Source organism: Camelus ferus, chromosome 11 (assembly GCF_009834535.1).
Source record: "Camelus ferus isolate YT-003-E chromosome 11, BCGSAC_Cfer_1.0, whole genome shotgun sequence".
Taxonomy (NCBI): Eukaryota; Metazoa; Chordata; class Mammalia; order Artiodactyla; family Camelidae; genus Camelus; species Camelus ferus.
Genome location: NC_045706.1, coordinates 64932627 through 64957306, shown reverse-complemented (window position 1 = coordinate 64957306; position 24680 = coordinate 64932627). Strand labels below are relative to the sequence as shown.

The 24680-nt window shown below is 35.7% G+C and overlaps 1 protein-coding gene across 1 annotated transcript; it reads right to left on the bottom strand.

The window, feature by feature from the left end:
- Positions 1-798: 798 nt before the first annotated feature.
- Positions 799-23723, bottom strand: LOC102521992 (zinc finger protein 33B-like). Its single transcript, XM_032491782.1, has 4 exons — positions 23413-23723; positions 16686-16812; positions 16330-16425; positions 799-4789 (listed from the first exon to the last, which is right to left on the bottom strand). The coding sequence occupies exons 1-4, from the start codon at positions 23464-23466 to the stop codon at positions 2856-2858; spliced, it is 2211 nt and encodes a 736-aa protein (XP_032347673.1). The 5' UTR covers positions 23467-23723; the 3' UTR covers positions 799-2855.
- Between the last annotated feature and the right edge of the window lie 957 nt (positions 23724-24680).

Below are 24680 nucleotides of genomic sequence, written 5' to 3'. Positions count from 1 at the left end.
ATATGCAACTGAAAACCACAGTTAGATACCTATACACTCATTAGAATGGCTGCATTAAAGAGCGACAATACCAAGTACTGACAAAAATGTGGAACAACTGCAACTCTTGCACACTGCTGATGGAAATGTGAAATGGATTAACTACTTCCGAAAACCTTGATATCACACATAATAACCCTACCAACTCAGAAATTTTACTCTAATTATTTACCAAAGAGAAATAAAAATACATACCTACACAAAAATGCACATTAAGTTCATTACAACTATGTTCTTAACAATCAAAAACTGGAAACAATAGGCGAATACATAAATGAATTGTAATATATGTATACACTGGAATACCACTCAGCAATAAAAGTAAAGGTATTTAATATACCTGCTGAAACACTGATGAATCTCAAAATCATGCTGAATGAAGGAAGACAAACAAGAGGACAGTTTGTATAACTCCATTTATATGACATGCAATAAAAAAAATCAATCTAACCTAGTACTAGAAAGCAGATCATTGGTTTGCCAGGAGCCAGGAGGGAGAAGGAAGTCCCAGGAGGGACTGGGAAAGGGAGTGAAGAACGCTTCTGCGTAACAGGTATGTTGTCTATCTTTACTGTAGGAGAGAGTGCATGTGATTATACTCTTATTAAACTCATTAAATTCGCGACTAAAGTAGGGTATATATTACCATGTTTAAATTATATCTCAAAATTCTTTTTTAAAAAATTAAACCTTATTGCTTTAATACTGAAACTCTGAAAAAATTTTAAATGATAAACAGAAAAATGGACAATATTGTTATAGTTACATAGTCATATATTATGTTTTATTAAAATAAATCAACTAAAGCAAAATATATCAACATGTACAAATATCAAAACCACACATCTGAAGACAAAAGCAAGTTGCAGAACAGGTACCCACTGATATACTTGCAAAACAATGTTATTACACACACATACACAAAATAACTTATGTGTATTATTGTAGAGGTAATGAGACATGTTGAAGATGGTAGCAGTTACAGGATATAAAATGGGTTTGAGGACAGTATGCAGGATGCATCAACTCTTCTTGTAATACTTTACTTCCAACCTGCAACGGGTACACTCATTGGTTATATCTGACTCAAAATTGGACATATGTATGAAATATTTCACTACAACTATACCAAGTTTCCCTCCCCTAAAAGGGTGGGCTGTAATTGGGTCAACAGACTTAGTTTCAAGAAGGAAGCTATGAAAAGCTTCCTGTAAATCTGAATTGGAACATTGAGGTCACATGTCCTAGAGTATTCCAGGCAGTATTCTAGCTTCATTCACACACTCAGCTTTCCAGTTACTGAACCTAAGGAGAGGAGACAGATGCAGCCTCAAAGCTGCCCCTGGTGTTTGTTCTGATGGGATCTAGTCTACGCTGAGATTCCCTAGAGGTCGGCCCCAGGATGAACCAGACCATTAGGCACTACAGTCATCCCTCAGTATCTGCTAGGGATTGGCTCAAGGACACCCCCTCAAATACCAAAATCAGCTGATGCTCAAGTCCCTTACAGCGGGCCCTCCGTATCCTTGGGTTCTGCATTGAGAATTCAATCAACCATGGAACCACAGATAGGAAGACTACAGATATGCAGAACTGACTGTGTTTGCAGGGGTGACAGCACAGCCGTGATGAAAACTCACTAAAAACATGTGATGGCTCATAAAGGGGAGGGCCATGGGCTGACATGCATTTCTCTAAAAGTGGAATCAGAAACTGAGATTATTCAACATATTTGTGCTTTTAAAAAGTCCATATTCCACATATTATTCCTTCATATTCCACAGTTAATATTTTCATGTCTATTTTCAGTTTTATTTCTATTTAAAAAATTGAAAGCAGTGCAAAACATAACTTTTAGAATAACATCATATCTAAAGGAAAATTTCTGTCCATACTTCCTAAATGGACAGACTTCCTCCAATACAATCTTCAGATATAATAAAGTCTGAATTTTGTTAAAGCCTTCACATTCAAAACATTTTGAAGACCTCATCTAACATCAATTGTCTTATTCAGTAAAATGGCATTTCTTGATATAAGCTCAACTACACTTGCTGTATTCTTTGCATAGCTTCCCTGTTATTCCCTGACATACAATGAGTACAACTTGTGTATGAAGGTCTCAAAAAATACAAGTTATTGACAGTTTTTCCCAAGTATAGTTTATCTGATTGTTAGCAATGGCCAAGTTCTGGAAGAACACTTTCCTACATCCATTTGATTCACAGAATTATCCCCTACAAAATTATTTGTTTGATAAGCCCTAACTTATATTTTCCCACACTTCCTAAATACATTAATAAAGTTTTTTCTACATATATTCATTTTTAGTTGTCTTACTAATATTTTCAGACATTCATTATATTCATAATAATTTCCTCTATGGGTACTCTTTATTTACTCTAGAATATCACTTAGGGTGAAAAATTTGCCACTTTACATTCATAGAGGGTAACATCCTGTGTGACTTCTCCACACTATTTTGAGGTATGAATCACTAAATATTTTTCTCACTGCTATAAGATTTCTTCCCCTGAGTATAATTTTGAATGGACTGTGGGAACTGATTTCTTAGAGGTTTTCCCACAGTGAATACATTCATAGGGTTTCTGCTTTATGTGTCTTCTCTGATGTACTTTGAGACCTGAGTTGCAACTGAAGGTTTTCTCACAATGATTACATTCATAGGGTTTCTCTCCTGTGTGTGTTCTCTGATGTTTAGTGAGATCTGACTTATGACAGAAGGGCTTCCCACATTCATTACACTTACAAGGTTTTTCCCCTGTGTGTATTCTCTGATGTACAGTGAGGACTGATTACTCAGAGAAAGATTTCCCACACTCACTACATTCATAGGGCTTCTCCCCTGTGTGAGTTCTCTGATGTGATCTAAGGACTGAATTGCAAGTGAAGGTTTTCCCACACTGATCACAGTGATAAGACTTTTCCCCTCTGTGTGCCCTCTTATGTACTGTATAGTCTGACCTATGGCAGAAGGTTTTCCCACATTTTTTACACACATAGGGTTTCTCCCCTGTGTGAGTTCTCTGGTGTACTGTAAGATAGGAATTCCTAGAGAAAAATTTCCCACATTCTATACATTCATAGGGTTTCTCACCTGTGTGAGTTCTCTGGTGTTTAGTGAGATCTGACTTATTGTAGAAGGTTTTCCCACATTCATTACATTCATAAGGTTTTTCCCCTGTGTGTATTCTCTGATGCACCGTGAGGACTGAGTTCTCAGAGAAAGATTTTCCACACTCATTACATTCATAGGGTTTCTCCTTTGTGTGGGTTCTCTGATGTACTTTTAGGCCTGAGTTGCGACTAAAGGTTTTCCCACACTGATTACATTTATAGGGTTTCCCCCCTATGTGAGTTTTCTGGTGTTTACTGACATCTGACTTGTGACAGAAGGTTTTCCCACATACTTTACATTCATAGGGTTTCTCACCTGTGTGAGTTCTCTGATGTATTGTAAGGTATGAATTCCTGGAAAAGAACTTCCCACATTGATTACACTCATAGGGTTTCTTGCCTGTGTGTGTTTTCTGATGTATTGTGAGAACTGAGTTGCTTATAAAGGTTTTTCCACATTGATTACATTCATAAGGTTTCTCCCCTGTGTGAATTCTCTGGTGTACTGTAAGATATGACTTATGGTAGAAGCTTTTCCCACATTGACTACATTCATAGGGTTTCTCTCCTGTGTGAGTTCTCTGATGAATTATGAGGTGTGAATTCCTAGAGTAGGATTTCCCACATTCATTGCATTTATAGGGTTTCTCTCCTGTGTGTATCCTCTGATGTAAATTGAGAAGGGATTTCCTAGAGAAGCATTTCCCACATTCATTACATTCATAAGGTTTCTCTCCTGTATGTGTTCTCTGATGTCTGGTGAGTTTTGACTTTTCGCAGAATGCTTTTCCACATTCATTACATTCACAGGCTTTGTCTCCTATGCATGTTCTCTGAGTTACACTAAGAATTGACTTCTCCCAGAAAGGTCCCCTCAAGTTGCTACATTCAAATGTTCTGTTTCCTGCATTAGGAAAGGTTGATCTGCTGAAATTATCCACTCCTTCAATACAATCATAATCTTTCACCTTCAAATGAATTCTACATTTCGAAAGAGATAATGTCTCAAAGGTTTTACCATATTCATTAAACTTATAAAGATTTTCTCTTTGTTGTGCCATCTTATTGGCCATGAGAGTTGAATAATTACAGAATGTTTTATCACATTCATTATGTTCACAAGGACTCTGTCCTATGTGAGTGTATTTATATGTGATGAAAACTGTCTTCTCATGGAAATCTTTCCCATTTTCTTTGTATTCAAAAGATTGTTCTACATTTTTAATTTTCTGACATGGAATGAAGTCTTCATTATGACTGAAGTACTTTCCATTTTGAATGAATTCATAAGGTTTCTCTCCCATATGAATTCTTTCATGATTAACATGAAGAAACCATTTTCCATATGCATTGAGGTATGCATCAGACTTGCTTCTTACATAGTTTTCCTCAATAATAAATTCTGAACTGTATTTCAAACTCATACCACTAGTGTCACATTTACAGGGTATTTTTATGGGAGGAACTGGGTCTGGGCTAAAGTTTAACACTCTTCCTAATACATTACCTTTCTCTATAGCCAGTGTTTTGTTGCTGATAAATGGAGCTTGCCAGAAATGTCTGTCTTGGATTTCTTGACTCTGCTCTAGTTGGTAATAAATTTTGCAGACTTCTAAAAATAAGAAAAAAACTGTAAGTTATGAATTTTATTACATAATATGATGAACTTATATACAAATGCCTTTTTGTATGGCTGACTTAGTTTCTTGAAAAAAGAATAATCCAAAATGTTCATATCCCCCATCGTTTTGGCTTAGAAAAAACAAAGCCAGAAAGAGGAGATAGAAACTTAGAATACACATGTCTACATTTGGCAATTTATAAATATATACTTCAAGACTTAATATAGAGGTTAGAAATAAATTCAAAGCACAGAGAATAAAGAAAAATAGATTTTGAAAAAAAAAAGACTGATCCAGGGATGGGAAATGCAGAGAACCAGAGAGGGAATAAAGATTAGTAGATAAGAGCACCCTAGAGAAATATCAGAGGAATGATCTGATCTTTTGAAGGAAACAGATGAGACTTTACATAATTTTCTTATACTTAAAATACTGCAGATAAATCTCTATGGTTTACATGTTTCCACTTCAATTCTCCTCTTTCAAAAATTATTTTTATTTTCTGTTATATATTGTTAATTTATTATACTGTTAATACCAAATTAAATATCTGGGAAAGTACAGATTTGTTCATGATTAAGGAGTCCTGTAGCCTGCTTTCTAATTCTCCCTCTACCCACGTGACTTAAAAAGAATACAAATGTCTACCAGGGAATGGAAAATCAAAGAGACAAGGAAGATTGCCAGAGGGCCACATCCATTTGTTGCTTTTAGTTTGGGTATATTCAGCTTATTCTCTCAGAGTTTCTGCAAAAGTGAACCTATCCTATCATCAAATGCTAACTTCTCATCTTAAATTTGCTCTGACACAGTATTAATAAATTTTTGCTTTTACACCAGGATTTTCACATTTCTGGGGTTTATTTATATTTAAAACCATGGACATTTATATTTAAAAATATTCATTGACACTTATATTTATTTACCCTAAGAACTGTCAACTAGACTTCATCTTGTTATCTTCCTTTCCAGATTACGCAATATAACAAAAATGATGACTTTGTTAAAAAACCTGTCCAGAGCCCACTGTCTCCAAGCACCATGAGACAAAATAGACTGAAGTTACAATTCTGGAGAAAGATAAAAACACTTTTTACCAATTACATTCATACTGTATCCATGCTATCACTCCAAAAGTCCATAATAAATGTCTTCTTTCTAGGAATGTCAGACTGTTAATTTGCCATAAATTGTTCAAGTCCAATCAAGACTTTCACTAAGCTGGCTTACATTCCTCATTTTGGCTTTGCCCAGAACTTAAACATTAAACATCAGGGAAATGACACTGTCCAAATAAGTCTTTATAAACATCTCTACAATTTCAAGTTCTATTCACACTGAAATTTAAAATTTACATTCTATACATCTCATTCTATCACAACATTGAACAATACTCCTTTGTAACATAAACACCCTCTACTTACTGTGGAAATTTAAAATACCCAACTTTTTTTTTCTTCCTTTTCCAACTATAACCTATGATCCTGTAAGTGTTTATCTTTGATTTCCTCTGAATACCCTGAGTGGACACGGAATTACTGGTCCTTAACAAGTGATGTGCTTTTTCAAAATACACATCTCAACTTTTATTCAAGCCTATAATTTCTGAACAAGAATCTAGAGGTTTATAACCCAAAATGTGCATTTAGAAGTTAATTTCTTGTAGTGTTTTCTGAATGAATCCAAAAAAGGCCCACTCACTCATCAAATCCCAATTAAGAAATGATCCAATATCCATTATAAGTTACATAACAAAATAAGATATACCCTCTTTGGAGATATAACCTCTTTGGAGAAAGCATAATATAGATAAGAAAGCAGACTCATTAATATCTACACTCTATCAGAATCAATAATCAGAATCTATAGCAGATAATGTAAATTAAAACAAGCAAGAAGCATTTCACAAAAGCTGTGGAACTTGAGCTTAAATTAAAATGTATCAAAAAATTTTTACTTCAAAAGATAAAAATAAAAAATGAAAATAAAATGAATACATGTTGCAACATGTATACACAGATAAAAGTTAATGGGAAATATCAAGACTTGTTGAAAATATTTCTTAAAAATAATAAATGCCTACTAAATCTACGATTTTTATTATGAAAATGATGCACAAATATTTCATTGATGGGCATCTTACCAGTATTTAAAACAATTCATTTCAAAGCACTGTTAAAAAGCACATAAATACATACTTTCAAGCCTTCTCTTTTATAAATTCTAATCTGATTTTTAATGGATATATTTCCCATTCTGTTTCATGAATGGTAAAGCCAAGATCTAACACACAAAGACAAGGGAACAGAAAACACTAAGTATCTAAATAAAAATCAGTGGAGAGTCACCTTAAGGCAAGCACTGAGCATAAAAAAATCAATAATTAGTACAGGCTCCTATACAGTGGAATAACATCCCATTTGGATCACTAACCAAAAGGGGCTTAGTTATTAAACAAAATATTAACACTGAGTTTATATCAGATTAGACCAAATTCTTTGGGAGGGGCATCTCAACAAATAAACCTTAATCCTGACCTCAGGATCATAGTACATAGTAGAGGGAATACCGGAAGTGGAAGCATACAGCTATAATATATTGCAGGATGTAATACACATAGAAAAGAGAAATAAAGGACTATGAGAGTGGAAACAGGTAGAGAATAATTTTTTGAGGGGATCTATGAAGACTTTTTAGAGGAAAGGGTAGAGATTTTTGGTTTTTTGTTCTGCGCTTAGGACGTAAAAATTATAAAAACAGAGTTTTTAGTAATATATTTTGAAATGAATAAGAAAATCAAGTGGAATGGCAGAATATATAGCTCTCTCCTGAATGGCATAGGAAGACACCTTAATCATTTTTATCATGGTAAATAATGTACTATACGAGTCTGCTGAACAAATGTTGCACTGTGACTAACTTAGTCAATATATAGGAGGGAATAACTTCCAAATTATGAGTTCAGGTATTTTTCATCTTATAAATATTATTTGTTTTGTGAAAATAAGTTAATTTTGAGCACAGTGCTCTTTTTTTCCTCAAAAAATTATTTATGGAAATATATTATTTTTCTCTTTTGGCTCAGATATTAGATAAAAATCAAGAAACAATCTAAAATGAAGAGTAAAAAACAAAACCCCAAAATTTACATCATCATCATCATCATCATCGTCGTCGTCATCATAATAATGATAATAAAAACAGGAAAAATAACAAACCATTACCATGATCTAGCAGTCTCCATATACTTTTCATGTATTTACTCACAAGAATCACTAAACACATAGGAATTAAACATAGAGTTGTAGGGAAGGAAAGCATATATATGGGTGATACTTAGGAAAGATTCAGTAGGAGTTTAGCACCCCCAGTTTTGTGCCACAGAAATGAGATGAAGCCACATTTAAAGGGTCATTAAAAGAGAAAAACTTAACTGTTGTATATTACTATTGGGAAAAAAATAGAACTCAGGTTACAAATATGATAAATTAGATGCTTTGGGTGGGGGGAAGAGTCTAATTTCATTTAAGAATTAGAACAATCAAAAGAGGAAACACTATGGCTAGTGTTTTCAGTATTATCAGTGGAAAGTGAGAAGATAAGAATATTTTTTTACGCACTTTTACAAAAGTATAACACTAACAGTGATCTAATATCAGAAAGAAGGACAGAGAGAAAAGTTAAATGATGGCTATAGTTGTCAGCTGTAAGAGTAGAAGGCTATAGAACCTAGTAAATGTGGATAAGTAGGGAAGATTGTGATTTGTTAATGACGATTTTAACATCAGTTCTTGCCACATTGGGAGGAAATCAGAATATCCTGTTAGAGATGCCCTGCAAAGAAAAAATACTGAATAACTGAATGAGCAAAGGAAGTGAAGATATAAATATGGAGTCACTGAAACCTAAAGTCTTGGAGCAAAATTTTATTTTATTTTTTGAGGATCCAATTTGACTATCTGATTTTTAACTGGTAAATTTAGTCCTTTTACATTTATGGTGATTACTAAGATATATCAAGTTGTCTCCTACATTTTACTTGGTGCTTTGTATTTGTCACAGCTTTACTACTATATCCATTGCACTCTTCTTCCTTCATTTTGGACTAATTTGGGTATTTTGTTATCTTTTCCATTTTCTCCTCTTTAAAACTTTGGAGGTTATACACACATTTCTCCACTTTAGGTGGCTGTTCATTTCATTTGTTATCATGAATATTTAACCTAGCATTTGAAGTGATTCTGTATCTTGAATCTCTTTTTCTGAATAACAGAAGAATTAAATACAATTTGATCACCTCCCAAGTCAATTATGCAATTATGTTTAGCATATCATAGTGTCTTTTTCAGCCCTACAAATTAGGTTCATAATTATTTTATCCACATATTGTTTAGAATTACCCATATGTTTCCTAATTTCTTATCACTTACCACTCCTTCTCTCATCTCAAGCATTCTTTTGGGTTTCATTTTCTTTCTTCCTGTAGTATCTCTATTAGAATTTTACTAACAAAGTTATACAGTAACAATATTGCTTCTATAACTTACTTCAGGATCAGTTCAAATTTAATGATACACTCTGACAGAGACTCTTTCCTTAACCAAATTTTATATAAGCTCTTCTGAGACCTATTCTTGGCCAGACCTCAACCTTGGCCTTTCATGACTGTCCTTGCTGAGCAGTTTTGGCAAGAATCCTTGTCAGTCTAGGGAGAATTTCCTCCCCCTTGATGTCTGATCAAGTTCCTCACGCCCCAACCTTGATGTATAAACCTGTGGCCTGCATTTAGCAAGCAACCTGTTAGGCCAGTTTAGTAAGAATCCCCCTACCCTTGATTGCTCTCTTAGTAATTTTCTATTCCGTGACCCCTTCACTCGCTTGCTCACTACAAATCCCCAGCTGTCTCTGCTGTACTTGGAGTTGAGCTCAGTTTCACTGAAACTTTACCCCTCATTGCAACAGTTACTGAATAAAATCTATATTGCTTTAACTAGGCTTTATTTCTCTCTGACAACTCTGATTCTTTTTTTAAAAAAAAAAGTTTTCTGAGTTCATAGTTCTAATCTGACAAATATTTCTTGCTTCAATTGAGAAGTCTCTGGCAGCGTCTCATACTTTAGTAGGTAACTTGATTTTCTCTCTGGCTGCTGTTCAGATCCAGTGTTCTTCAATTAAATTAATAGTTCTTAAGTATATATTTCTTTTTATTTATCCTGCTTGGTATGTGTTTTGTGTCCCACATATGTGATCTTATTGCATAATTTCTAGAAAATTCGAAGCAATCATTGTTTCATATATTGCTTCTCCATTTTTCTTTCTCTTTCCTGGTCCAATTATTCATGTTATATCTGTCTTCTTATTCCTACCCTAGATATCTTTGAATTTAGTGACTTATTTCCCTTCTCCTGTCATCTTTACTTGGACTATGTCATTTATTTTCTAGTAAAGTCTCTTCAGCTGCATCTAGTCTGCTATTTAATCTATTTTTTAGAACTTCAACTTATTTTTAGTTCTAAAAATTCGAATGGTTATTCAACAATCTGCCTACCCATACCCATTTAGACATTCTTCCTTACTGATTTTATTTCACCTTTTATTTCTTTGAATGAATGTTTTACACTTAACTGTCTAAAAAGCCATTTTCTTAACAGGTGTTGGAAAATATATTTTGTCACTTCTGCTTAATCTCACAAATAATTTATTTCCTAGTTTTTTTGAGCTCGTGTTTTGTTGAACTTAGTGAGAATCTTAATGTCCTGAATTGGAAATGCTTTTCCTTAAGAGAGGACTTGTTTTCTTTTGCTTAAAGCAAGCTACCAATCTGAGATAAACTTAGCCAACAGTCTGGATCCCTTAGTGTGGGAGTATAGTGGGGTAAGGGTAGAAGACAAACACTCCATCCCTCCAGGAGGAGCAGATAATCATCTAGGGCCCAGGAAGCTTTACTGATATGAAAGTAGAAGTCTCTTACAACTGAAGAAAGGGGAGGTACACTGAGGAAGTCCCACTGCTGAGGCCCAGGCTCATACCCAAGACTGAAGCTGGATCAGAACAACAAAGACCACCCGACCCCAGCCACAATGTAGCACGGAGTAACAAGAGCAGCAGCCCACTGCTGAAGGAGGATCAAGAGATGAAAGATAAGCCTTCTCTAACATAACTCCTTGGGAAGACAGTTAAAGGCTGAAAATGGAGCACAAACACAGAAAATTCTCCTGACAAAAAAGATCCAAGAAATATGAATATCAAACACAGCTGCATATAAGTAACTGGAGTCCCAGAAAAGAAGGAAAAAAAAGATGAAAGCCGTCAAACCACATATATGAGAAGCTGAGAAAACAACAAAAAAGAGAAATACAAACAAATAAAACAAAACAAGCTAAACCTAGAAACATTGTAGTTAAACAGCTGAAAAACAAAAATAAAAAGAAAATCTGGAAGGCAGCTAGAGGAACTAAAACATTAAATATAGAGGAACAAAGGAAGGAGTAATAATGTGAGCCAGAGGACAATAGAGCGACTCCTTAAAGTAAGGACAGAAAAAAGTGCCAATCCACAATTCTATACTCAGAGAAATTCTATATTCACAAATAAAGATGAAATAAAGGTCTTTTTAGGCAAAAAAAAAAAAAAAAAAAAAGGCTGAGAAAATTCACTGCCAAGAGACTTGTGTTACAAGGAATACTGAGAAAAAAATGTGACAATGAATATATATATGTTCACGTATAACTGAAAAATTGTGCTCTACACTGGAATTTGACACAGCATTGTAAAATGATTATAAATCAGTAAAAAATGTTAAAATAAAATAAAATAAAAGACAAAAAAAGAAATATTAAAGGAAGTATTGGAAGGACTAAGATACACAAAGAAATAAAGTGCTAGAATATGATTTTTTTAAAGGTAAGTAAAAGACTTTTCATCACTTTAAAAGATGATTAGCTGCCTAAAGCAAAGATGTTAATCATGTATTGCAGGATTTCTAAGTAAAAATGTAAATCTAAGTAAAATGGCTAAACATCACACAGAGTGGGAGGGAGTAATAGAATTACATTGTTTTAAGACTGTAAGACAACATGGAAAATAGTAGTATTAGACTGTGATAAACTGAAGATGTATACTGTGTACCACAGGGCAACCACATAGTACATAAATTAAGATAGAGGTATTACTAGTAGTAAATAGTAGAGATAAAACAAAAAAATTCTCAATCCAAAAGAGCTTTTAAAAAAGAAAAAAAGGAGGGGGTAATAACAAATGGGATAAATAGGAAACAAGCAGCAAAATAATAAATTTGAATCCAAACATACAAAAATTATGTTAAATTTAAGTGGTCAAAATATTCCAATTAAAAAATAGAGGTTTTCATATTAGATAAAAAAGACCCAACCATATGCTATCTGTAAGTAATCCACTTTAGATATAAATAGGTTAAAAGGAGGGGAAAAGATATATGTGGAAACATTAATTAAAAGAAAGCTAGAGGAGCTATATTAATATCAAAGTAAACTTGAGAACGAAGACTACTATCCGGGATACAGAGATATTACATAATCATAAAGGGATCAATTCATCAAGAGGACATAAAGATCCTAATATTTTTGCAGCTAATAATTCTTCAAAATTCATAAAGCAAAAACCAACATAACTGAAAGGAGAAATAAATGCAAAATTACAGCTGGAGACTGCAATACTGCTCTCTCAATGTGTCACTGACAAAGCTTTTGAGGGTTATACCCCCGACCCCATTTTCCCATTAGCCATGTAGTTTTTAATTTATTTTGTATTGAGCAGTGTTTTTTTAGGAATGCACATGTCCTGTTATAACAGAACTCATTGCATTAGTATATTTCTTTCTTAATTTTTAGCCTCCCCTAATCAATCCATACAGCCTATCTCTGTTGCTCAGATTTGTAACTATTACATTCTGTTCTGTCATCTAATTCCTCTATTTCTTTAAAATTGGTCCTTCAGTTAAATTCAGAGAAAACCACCAATCTTTTTTATGTCTCTCCTGGTTATCTGATATGCATCCTCTAACAAAGGCTTCTGGGAACAAAGTTCTTGCCTACTCAAAGAATATTGGCTCTTTTTTGTTAAATATCTTTTTAATGGGGTATAAAATTCCTAATGTGACTTCATAAGGATTTTGTAGGAATTGCTCTGCTGACTTTTAGCAGCAAATTCTGCTGTGGAAAAGTCTGAAGCTAGCTGGACTTTTTCTTACACTGACTGGCTGTCAAACTGATTCTTTGTTTTTGAAATCTATTAACCATGTTAGCATATATCATAATGTTGACAATTTTAGGTCCATATACCCTGATTGAGGATTTGCTCTTTTATGCAGACTAAACTGTATCTTTCCCCACCAAGTGTTCTTAGAATATTTTAAATACTTGCTCTATTTCTTTGACTTTCTATTTTGGGGAATGAATTGTATTTATGAAATACATATGGAATCTTTTTTATTCTTTTTTATGTACTTCAAATTTTATTTATTTCCGTGTCTTCTTGCTCATTTTTTTCATTTCTTTCTGAATGTAATTTTGGCAGTACCTATTCTTCCTTAAGATTCCTCCGATTTGTTTACTTAACTGTGATTTTATTTTCTGTTCCAATTGTTTTCTGAGTTTGACATCCTACAATTCATTTTCTAGCTTATGAACATCTTTCTTGAATCCTTTTGTCACAGAAGTAATCAAATCAATTAGTTCTCCTTTCTGAAATTCATGGTTTAATATCTGGTCACAGTACTTATGTAATTTATAACTGCTTCAGTCAGATGACAACTCAATTGCCTACTACTTCTTTTCTGATCTTCTCCACCCCTTTTTTCTTGCAATAGTTTGTATGCATTTGTGCTGATTCCTTTTTGATTACTTGGCTTCAAAGGACACGAGTTTTTAAGAACAGCTCACTGCATGAGGTTTACTGGGGAGAGGGAATAGAGATGTATCTTAGATTAAAAGGATAATTCCCTATGAACATGTGTTGTGCACATGTACCAGACTCAGTCTATAGATCAACCTAGATCTGCCTTCCTTTCTCAACCAAGTAGCCTTACAGGGCTTGCTCTGTTGGTAATCATGGAGTCAGGTGCTGGGGTTGGCACCAGTGCAGATGCCGACCAAGTGTTGTGCTGACTTCACTGCACAAGTAGCTGAACTTGGGCCCTGAAGGCGCTGGCTTCCCCAGCAGCTACCTAGAGAGGTAATGTAATCCAGAGATGAGATGGAGTTAAAACTCTACAGACCAGTCTTATCTAATGAGAGAGAGGAACAAGAAGACAGCAGATACATCAGTTCCCCTCCCACCTTTCTGACTGTTTCTTCCAGGACATGGTGGTTCACATGAACACTATGAAAATACCCTGCTGACTGAGCAATCAAATGTGCTTATTACAGACCCATAGCTAATTGCCTCATTGTGTTCCCTTCCTCATAACCAGACTCACTCCCTGCGTCTTCTCATTTTTGTAGGAGGTCTGCACATCCTGACCAACTGTTATCAAGAAAGTCTTTGCTTTAAATTCTGTGTTCTAGGATTACCCACTAAAGTAGCATGTAAGTTTATTTCCCCACATATATGCCTCTGTGAGGTCCCCCCCTCAACAAATGGAAAGTCTCCCTTTGCTTGTTGTCACAGAAAGAGTGTTATTGAAAAGTATGGCTTGTGTGTCTGCTTCCACACTTAGCCCTACTATGTTTGCTTTGCAGAACCAAACTGTATTCAAAGCTCCAGCTATCCTGTGCCCAATATTGTGGTTATATGAACATTTAGGTCTCACATCTCAGAGTATGTAATTTGTACCTGAAGAGGACTTTGCCAGTTCCTCTGAACATCAGAAGTGCTTTTCTTTTTTGTTTCTTTTATTTTATTAAGTTATAAAAAATGCTTTTGTTTTATAACCATCTGCTGATACATATACTCCTGCTTGATTTTTTTTTCAGTAATGTTGCAGCTTTTACACTTGTACTGATTTGGGATCTTGGATATTCTCTAGTGTTAAAAAATGGAGTTTGTATTACTCGTTTTCCTTAATGTTTCTTGATGATTTGCAGGCAGAGATAGAGAAAACGCTGACTTCACACATTCTTTTTCAAAGAAGTTCACTCTGTCTTTTAAACACTGTCTTCACTTGGCTTCAGAACACTACATTCTCTTTGTTTCCCCCTAATCTCCAGACTCCTGCTTCCCTTTTTTCTGGCGAGTCATGTCATTTTCATGGCTTCTGTAAGCTAGTGTCCCAGCGTACAGCCTTCAGACCTCTGTGCACTCCTACTCCTAGGGAGAGATGTTATCTAACCTCTTAGCTTTAAACGCTAAATTTTAAAACTTTAAATACGGCCATAGCTGATAATTTCCACACAAATATCTCAACCTGGATCCTCCCCTAATCTACCTCTGCTTATATATCCAAATGCTCATTCTTAAGTAAACTGGGCTATTTTACAATCATCTGAAGCTTGGTATGTGCAGTTTAAACTAATAACTCCTCCTAAACTGCTTCCCTTCCATTTTCCCAGTCTTAGCAATTGGTGCCCACTCATCCAATTGCTTCGAATGAAGTAACTGGGGTCATTCTTGAAAGTAATTGGAGTTTCTTTCTCTCACATTCCTTATCCATTTCAATAGCAAATCTTATAGGCCCCACCTTCAAAATATATAGAGAAGCCAATCACTTTTATTCTTCCTCACCATTTCCAACCAAGGGGAAGCTCTCATCACATTTCCATAGATTGAAATATGGTCCTGACTGTTGTTCCTGCTTTCAGCCCTCTGCCCCTAACAGTATTTTCTTTGCCCAACAGCCAGAAAGATCAGTTTAAAAGATGTATCAGTGTCTTTTGCTTACTAGCTAAAATTATACCAATGGCTTCTGATTTCACTTAGAATAAAATCAAAATCCTTATCATGGCCGAAATGGCCCTACATAATTTGAGCTCCTGTCACTTCTACAATGCCAACTCTTACTACTCTTCACTCACTCCTTTCCCTAAACCCATGAAGATATTTGTCAAAAACACTAAGTAAAAAAGTAAATACATATAAAATGAAAAAATTAAAAAACACTAAGTGCATCCCTGCTTTGATGGACTGCCATCAAGACTCCCCATGGTTCTCACCCCCATTTTATTCAAGTTGATATCATCAAAAGGCCTTCCTGACCTCCTTTTCAAAGTATAACACTCCATCATTCTTAACTTTCTTTAATTTCCTTCTATTTATTGGCATATTATGTGTGTGTGTGTGTGTGTGTGTACATATATGTGTGTGTGTATGTATGTGTGTGTGTGTGTGTGTATGATATTGTTTGTTTCTTATCTTTCTCTCCCTATCAGAATGTAAGCTCTCTGAGGTCAGGGACAAAATTTAGTTCACTGATGTACTTCCAGCATCTAAAACTTGAATGACACACATAGGTGCTCAATATTTGTTGAATGAAAAAAAATGAACTTATGAGCAGCACTTAAGAAAAAGAATTCATACCTGTCACCGGTGTCCATCTGTTTAATTCACCCTAACTCACCTGGGTAGTCCTGGCTTGGGGACTCTTTCTCTAACATCCATGGCTGCTCTCCTTGCTCCAACTTGAAGATCAGCTCTGGTTTAGAGATGCAATATCCTGTGAACGGGAAATGACACAGGACTTGGGCTAGTCTCAAGGGCTTTAGGGCTTCTGAGGAAAACAGAAAATGAAGCTTCGGGGACCAATTTCAATCTTTTATTGGGGGGAAAAAACATTCTTCATGATGTCTGAACAGTTCTGCTTATCACCCTGAATCTCAAGCCTGAAAAAGCATTAAACTCAAAAAAGCCCCCACAGGTTTCAGCAACCAAGAATGGACGTGCAAAGTAGGAGTCTACATGGAAAACAATCCCTACCCACTGAGATGAGATGACTGTAGTTCTCCAGCATCACATCCCTGTACAGGGTCCTCTGAGCAGGGTCCAGCTGCTGCCACTCCTCCTGGGTGAAGCCCACAGTCACATCCTCAAATGATAAGGATCCCTGAAATAGCACATTTGTGCTCAAATTTAAGTAATCAGAATTGGAAGACATGGAAAAGCTGCATGAGAATTGTTATGATGTTCACTTCTCAGAGTTAATCAGAAAATGTGTTTTGGGGTGTCTACTTTTACACTGTATTTGGATGGAGAGGGAGAAATCATAAAAGATATTTCCTACTACTGTAATAAGTTATTGGCATCCCACTGTGTGCCTACATGCCACAAAGAACTCTTCTACTTTGGGGGAATCCAATGATAAAGCAATGTTACTGTTACCAAGGAGCATATAATCTGAAAAACAGACAAACATACAAGCGTAGAACTACAATCAGGTGTTACTGTAGTGAAAAGATTTGCAAGGTTGATTGAGGAGGCGACAAAAGTTCTATTCCTGCTGTTAGGATGAGTTGCACTGATGTCAAATTCTGAGTTGTTAAAACATTAGAGTAACATACATGAACTTGGGGCAATGGCATAACCATGGATACATCTAAAACATGTAGTTAAACGAATAACAATTAGCACATAGGAGAGTACCATTTAGGACTATGATAAGACAAAGAGCTATAAAGGTGTTTGGGGAATTACTTCTTGAATAAATTTGGACATAACTCCTGCAGAACAGGGGTGTCCAAAATATTTGGTTACTCTTCCATCTGGGAAACCTTTTTATTTATAAACTGTAAACTTACAGTGTCAATCTATACATAAGATTTCATTCTTTTTTTAGAGTAAAATAAATGTAGGTAGACATCTGAATATTTTTTCCCATAATTGAATAGACTGTCTCAAACAGTCTTCACAAGAGTAGATTCCAGCCCAAGAAACCACTTTTTTGTTCATCTATAAGAAGCAACTCTTCAGCTGTTAAAGTTTTATCATGAGATTAGAGTAATTCAGTCACATCTTCAGGCTCCACTTCTAATTCTAGTTCTCTTGCTATTTCCACTACACCTACAATTACTTCCTCCACTGAAGTCTTGAATTCCTCAAAGTCACCCCATGGGGGTTGAAATCAACTTCTTCAAATGCCTGTTACTGTTGATATGTAGACCTCTTTCCATGAATCCTGAACATTCCTAATGGTTTCTAGAATGGTGACTCCTTTCCAGAAGGTTTTTTAATTTATTTTGCCCAGATCCATCAGACGAATCACTATCTATGGCAGCTACAGCCTTATGAAATGTATTTCTTAAATAATATGACCAGAACATCAAAATTACTCCATCCATGTGCTACAGAATGGATGTTGTCTCTAGCAGGCATGAAAACAGTATTAATCCCACTGTACATCTCCATCAGAGCTCTTGGGTGACTAGGTGCATTGTCATCGAGCAGTAATATTTTTAAGAAATATCTTTTTCTGAGCAGTAGGTCTCAATAGTGGGTTTAAAATATTCAGCAAACCATGTTGTAAACAGATGTGCGGTTAACCAGGCTTTGTTGTTCCATTTATAAAGCACAGGCAGAGTAGATTTAGCATAATTCTAAAAGACCCTAGGATTTTTGTAATGGTAAATGAACACTGGCTTCAACTTAAGAGTCACCAGCTGCATTAGCCCCTAACAAGAGAGTCAGCCTGCCCCTTGAAGCTTTGAAGCCAGGCATTGACTTCTCTCTAGCCATGAAAGTCCCAGATGGCATCTTTTTCCAATATAAGGCTGTACTGTCTATACTGAAAATCATTGTTCAGTGTAGCCACCTTCATTAATTACGTTAACCAGATCTTCCAGATATCTTGCTGCAGCTTCTACATCAGACTTGCTGCTTCACTTTGCACTCTGACGTTAGAGAGACAGCTTCTTTCCCTAAACCTCATGAACCAGCCTCTACCACCTGCAAACTTTTCTTCTGCAGCTTTCCTTGCCAATTTCAGCTGTCACAGAATTGAAGAAAAGAGAATTAGGGCCTTGCTCTGGGTTAGGTTTTGATTTAAGGGAATGCTGTAGCTGGTTTCACCTTCCATCCAGACCACTAAAACTTTCTCCATATCAGAAACAAGGCTGTTTTGCTTTTTCATCATTTGTGTGATTACTGGAATAGCATTTCTCATTTCTCTCAAGAACTTTTCCTTTGCATTCACAACCTGACTAACTGGTGCAAGAAGCCTAGTTTTCTGTCTGTCTAGGCTTTCAACATGCTTTCTTCACTGTTTAATCATTTCTAGCTTTTGATTTTAAGTGAGAGATGGGAGGAGGGTACAGCTCAAGTGGTAGAGCACACACTTAGCATGCCCAAGGTCCTAAGTTCAATCCCCAGTACCTCCTCTAAGAATAATAAATAAATAAACCTAATTAACTCCCCTCGCCAAAAAGAAAAAAAAATTTTTTTTTAAATAATAAAGTGAGAGATGTGTGAATCTTCCTTTCACCTGAACACTTAGAGGCCCTTGTAGGGTTATTGATTTCAATGCTGTTGTGTCTTACAAAGTATGGAAGACCAAGGAGAGGGAAAGAGACTGGGGAACAGCTGGCCGGGTAGAGCAGTCAGAATACACACATTTGAGTTCACCGTCTTATATGGGTTACATAGTGCCCCAAAACAATTATAATAGTAACACCAAAGATCACTGATCACCATAGCAAATATTATAATAATGAAAAAGTTTGAAATATTGCAAAAAATTACCAAAAATATGACACAGAGACATGAAGTGAGCAAATGCTTTTGGAACAATGGTGCCAATAGACTCGATGCAGGGTTGCCACAAACCTTCAATCTGTAAAAAATGCGGTATCTGTGAAGTGTAATAAAGCACAACAGAACAAGGTGCACCTTTATTAGACATGAAAATGAAAAATGGAAATGACAAATGTCTTTCAGTAAAAATATGGAAAACTAAAATGTGTTATGGGTTCATAATAAAATATTATATGGCATCAAAAGGAATAAAGTATTAATCAACTTGACTGATCCTAAGTGCAATATTAAATTTTTAAAAAGGAGCTGCAGTAACCCATGTACCAAATGAGATAACCTACATAATTCTAAGAAGCATATAAAACAAAATGTATACTCTTCCATGATACATGCATACATACGTTTGTCTACTTATACAAACAGAAAATGAAGTCAATAAATATATATAAACATATATATTTACATACATATATATATGTAAAAACATATGAATAGTGAGTCAAGGATGAAAACCCTGGTGCGGTACACTGAATAACGGCCGTAAGATATTCACGTCCTAATCCCTGGAACAAGTGAATATTACTGTATATGGCAAAAGGGACTTTGTAAGTGTGATTAAGCTAAGAATTCTGAAAAGAGAGTATCCTGGGTTATCCAGGTGGATTCTCAGTGTAATCATAAGTGTCCTAATAACTAAAAAGGAGCCAGAGAGAGATACGACTACAAAAGAGAAGGCAGTGGAAAGACAGAGTAGAGACTGAAGTGATATGTCTTGAAAATGGAGGAAGGTACCACAACAGCTAAAAACAGCAAGGAAACACATTCTCCCATCAGAGAGCCCAGAGTACCAGCCCTGTCATCACCTTGATTTTAGCCTCGTAAGACTACCTTCAGACTTCTGACGTCTAGAACTAGAGAGGATAAATTTGTGTTGGTTTAAACCACTAAGTTTGTGGTAGTTTGTTAGAGCTTTAATAGGAAACTAATATACAGTGGATACATTATTCATAAAGAGTCAAAAGATTCCAGGAAGAAGGTGTCGCTAGAGAGGTGGAAAGCCACCAGCAGAGGCTGTGCAGAAAAGCACAGACACTGGGGTCAAACGCTGCAGAGAGGTCAAGCTCACACTCTAGAAAATATCACTGGTAACAGACTTTGATCAGGGAAACCAGGAAACCCCGGGCTGCATCTTTCCGCAGGAACACCAAAACACCGCAGGAACCCTGGCAAAATCCATCAGAATCAACTTAAGCAGAACTCTGGAAAAAAGACAAAGGTCGCAACAGCCAAGAAAATGAGACTGGGAACAGCCACTCCTGTAAGGAGGAGGAGGAGGTGATGGCCAAAAAAAAAACAAAACCCAAAAAACAAAAAACAAAAAAACGAAAATGCAGCTGAACGCTGGCAGGAGGGATCTTGCTCAACCTCACCTACTCAGGCTGTATTAGTTTGCTACGGCTGCCATGACAAAGTATGCAGACTGAGTGGCTTGAACAACATGAATTTATCATCTCACAGTTCTGGAGGCTGGAAGTCCAAGATTAAGGTATCAGCAGGGTTGGTTCCTTCAGAGGGTTGTGACATATGAAGCTATTCAAGATCTCCCTCCTTGGCTTCCAGATGGCTGTCTTCCCCTGTGGCTCCACAATATATCCCCACTGTACGTAGCTCTATGTCCAAATATTCCTTTTATAATGACACCAGTATTGGATTAGGGCCTAATCTAAAGACCTCACCTTAACTTGATTACCTCTTGTAAAGACCTGTAAAGACCCTTTCTCCAAATAAGGTCATATTCTGAGGTACTGGGGATTAGGACTTCAACATATAAACTTTCAGGAGACAACTCACTCGTAACACTGTTTTAGCAGTGGTCTTGAAGATGGAATCCAATACTCTTGGTGTAGATTTCTGGTGCCAGAGACAGCAGAATAGAGCTGTTTTTCAAACAATTAGGGGGTTGTCTGTTTTAACCTAACTGGTGAACACCTGAAAAGACTAGATTAGAATGCTCACAACTCTCTGACACCAGAGAAATGACTGTATGAAGGGCATCTATTGAAAACATTCAAAGGCAAATGAACCAGCTGCTGCCACTGGGGCAAAGGATGTCAGCTGGAGCAAACAACAAATATGTTGAAAAAGTCTGTGAAGAAAAGTTGGGGAGTAAAACGCTTTGGGGCTTTGAAAGGTTTCTATCTATTCCTGGAAATCTAGAAGACACACACATATCTAGGACAAGGCCCATGTTCAGGAAAGACCCAACAAGGTCCTAAGTGCTCACCTCTGGATGACCATTAAGCTAACCTCTACATAAGTAGGAAATAGGAGGGAGGGAGGAGTTGTAAACTGCCCAGTATACTGTTGAAGGTGTCCCTAACACATGTAGACCCACAGTAAGGACTGGGAGATTTTTTATTTTGTTGGCCACAGGCATTTAAGGAAATCTCCGTTAAATCACCAGTTGACCGCTATAGCAAATAGAATAGAGATGTCAGTGATGACATGCAACAAAGAATAGAGATCTTACAAAAATAGTTTAGAAATTCACTAAACAAACAAACAAAAAACTACACCTCATGCAATAGTAACAACCCTGGGGTTTGGGGGAAAGATGGGATTTCTGAATTAACACATTATAATATTCAAAACGTCCAGTTTTCACCAAAATATTACAAGGCATCTAAATGAGAAAGTATAGCCCATTCACACACAAAAAAACAAAATTCACAGACACTTTCCCTGAGGAAGCTTAGTCTTTGGACTTACTAGATAAAGACTGTAAATCAGATTGTCTTAAGTAAGATTAAAGAGGTAAAGGAATTCATAGGGAGAAAAAAAAACCTAAAACCTAAAGGAAACCAGAAGAAAAACATTCCACCAAAGAGGGTATCAACAAAGAGGTAGGATGAATAAAAAGGAATCATATAGAAGTCCTGAAGTTTAAAAGTACAGAAACTGAAATGAAAAATTCAACAGAGGGTTCAACAGCATATGTGCACAGATGGAAAAAAAAAAAGAATCAGCAAACTAGAAGATAAGTAAATAGAAATTATAGTCTGAGAAGCAGAAAGAAAAAAGAACGAAGAAAGATAAACAGAGCCTAAGAGACCTATGGGATACCATCAAGTGTAACAACCTCTGCATGATGGGATTACCAGGAGAGGAAAGGGCAGAAAAAAAATTTGAAAAAATAAAAGCTGAAAACCTCCCAAATTTGATCCAAGACATGAACCTATACATCCAAAAAGCTCAAGAAACTTCAAGTAACATAAGCACAAAGAGATCCACACTAAAACACAGAATAATCAATTATCAAAGAAAAAAAGAGACTCTTGAAGGAAATAAGAAAGAAATGACTCATCGTGTACAGAAGATTCTGAAAAAGAATATCCAATTCCTCCTAAGAAACCATGTAGGACAAGAGACAGTGGGATGACATATTAAAGAGCTGAAAGAAGTAAACTTTCAACAAATAATTCTACATTCAGAAAAACTATTCTTCAAAATAAGGAAGAAATTAAGCCATTCGCAGATTAACAAAAGCTGAAGGAGTTCACTGCTAATAGACTTGTCCTATAAGAAATGCTAAAAGGAGTCCTTCAGGTGAAAATGAACAGAAGACTAAATCAAAGCTATTAGAAGAAATAAAGAATGCCATTAAGCTATTAAGGTAAATATGGAAGCCAATATTATATTTTAGGTTAATAACTCCTCTTTTTCCCCTATCTGACTTAAAAGACATAAGCATAAAACAATAATTACAAATCTATGTTAACAGGCACGTGTATTACATTTCTAGGGCTGCTGTGACAAATTCCCACAAACTGGTGGTAATGAGAAATTTATTCTCTCATAGTTCTGGAGTCTAGAAGTCTGAAAGCAAGATGTTAGCAAGGCCATGATCCTTCTGGGATTCTTTCCTTGCCTCCTTCTTGTTTCTGATGTTGGCCAGCAGTACCTGACATTCCTTGGATTGAAGCTGCATTATTCCAATCTCTGCTTCCGTCATCATATAGTGTTCCCTCTGTTTGTCTCTATCCTTGTGATCCTGTGATATAGTATTTTGGTCTTTGTCTCCAGCAGGAGGAAGGAAATAATAAGGATTAGAAAGACAAATGAATGGAATAGAAAAATACAGTGAACAAGACCAAAGATTGTATCTCTGAAAACAATCAACAAAATTAACAAATCTTTAGCTAGACTGACAAAAAAGAAAGAAAACTCAAAATAATAAAATCAGCAACGGAGACATTTACTACCACCCTAACAGAAATGAGGGTTATCAGACAATATTACAAACAATTATACATCAAAAAATTGGAAATTTAGAGGAAATTAATAAATTCCTAGAAACACACAAATTACCAACTGACTGGGGAAGAAAAATAAAATGTGAATAGTAAACAAAGAGATAAAATTAGTAATGAAAAACCTCTCAACAAAGAAAAGTCCAGAACCAGATGATGTCATTGGTGAATTTAAACAAACATTTAAAGAAGAATTAACACTAATCCTTCACAAACTCTTCCCAAAAAGCGGAAGAAATACTGCTGACCCTTGAAAAATGCAAGTGTTAGAGGTGATAACCCTAGTGCAGTTGAATATCCAAGTGTAGCTTTATAGTTGGCCCTCCATATCCACAGTTCTGCATCTGCAGATTCAACTAAGCATAGATTTATAGTACTGTAGTATTCAGTGTCAAAAGAAATCTGCATTTAAGTGGACCCATGCAGTTCAAACCCATGTTATTCAAGGGTCAACTGTACTTAACTAATTTAATGAGGCCAGCATTAATTAGTCTTAATAGCTAAGCCAGATAAATGCAGCACAATAAAATGAAATTACAGACCAATATGCCTGCTGAACATAAATGTAATATCCTCAACGGAATACTACAAAATTGAGTCTAACAAAATAATAAAAAGGATCATAAACCATGAAAAAGTGGAATTTATGCCAGGAATCAAGAGGTGTTCAACATGAGAAAATCAATTTAATATACCAATAAAGATGAAAAATCTCCATATGCTCAAGTTCAGAAGCAGAAAAAGCATTTGACCAGATCCAAAACCTTTCCAGGATAAAAATCACTCAATAAACTAGGAATATAAGGGAACTTCACAATATGATAAAAAGCATTTATGAAAAACCTGCAGCTAACATATTTAATGGTAAAAGACTGAAAGCTTTCCCACTATGATGAGGAACAAGACAAGAATATCCACC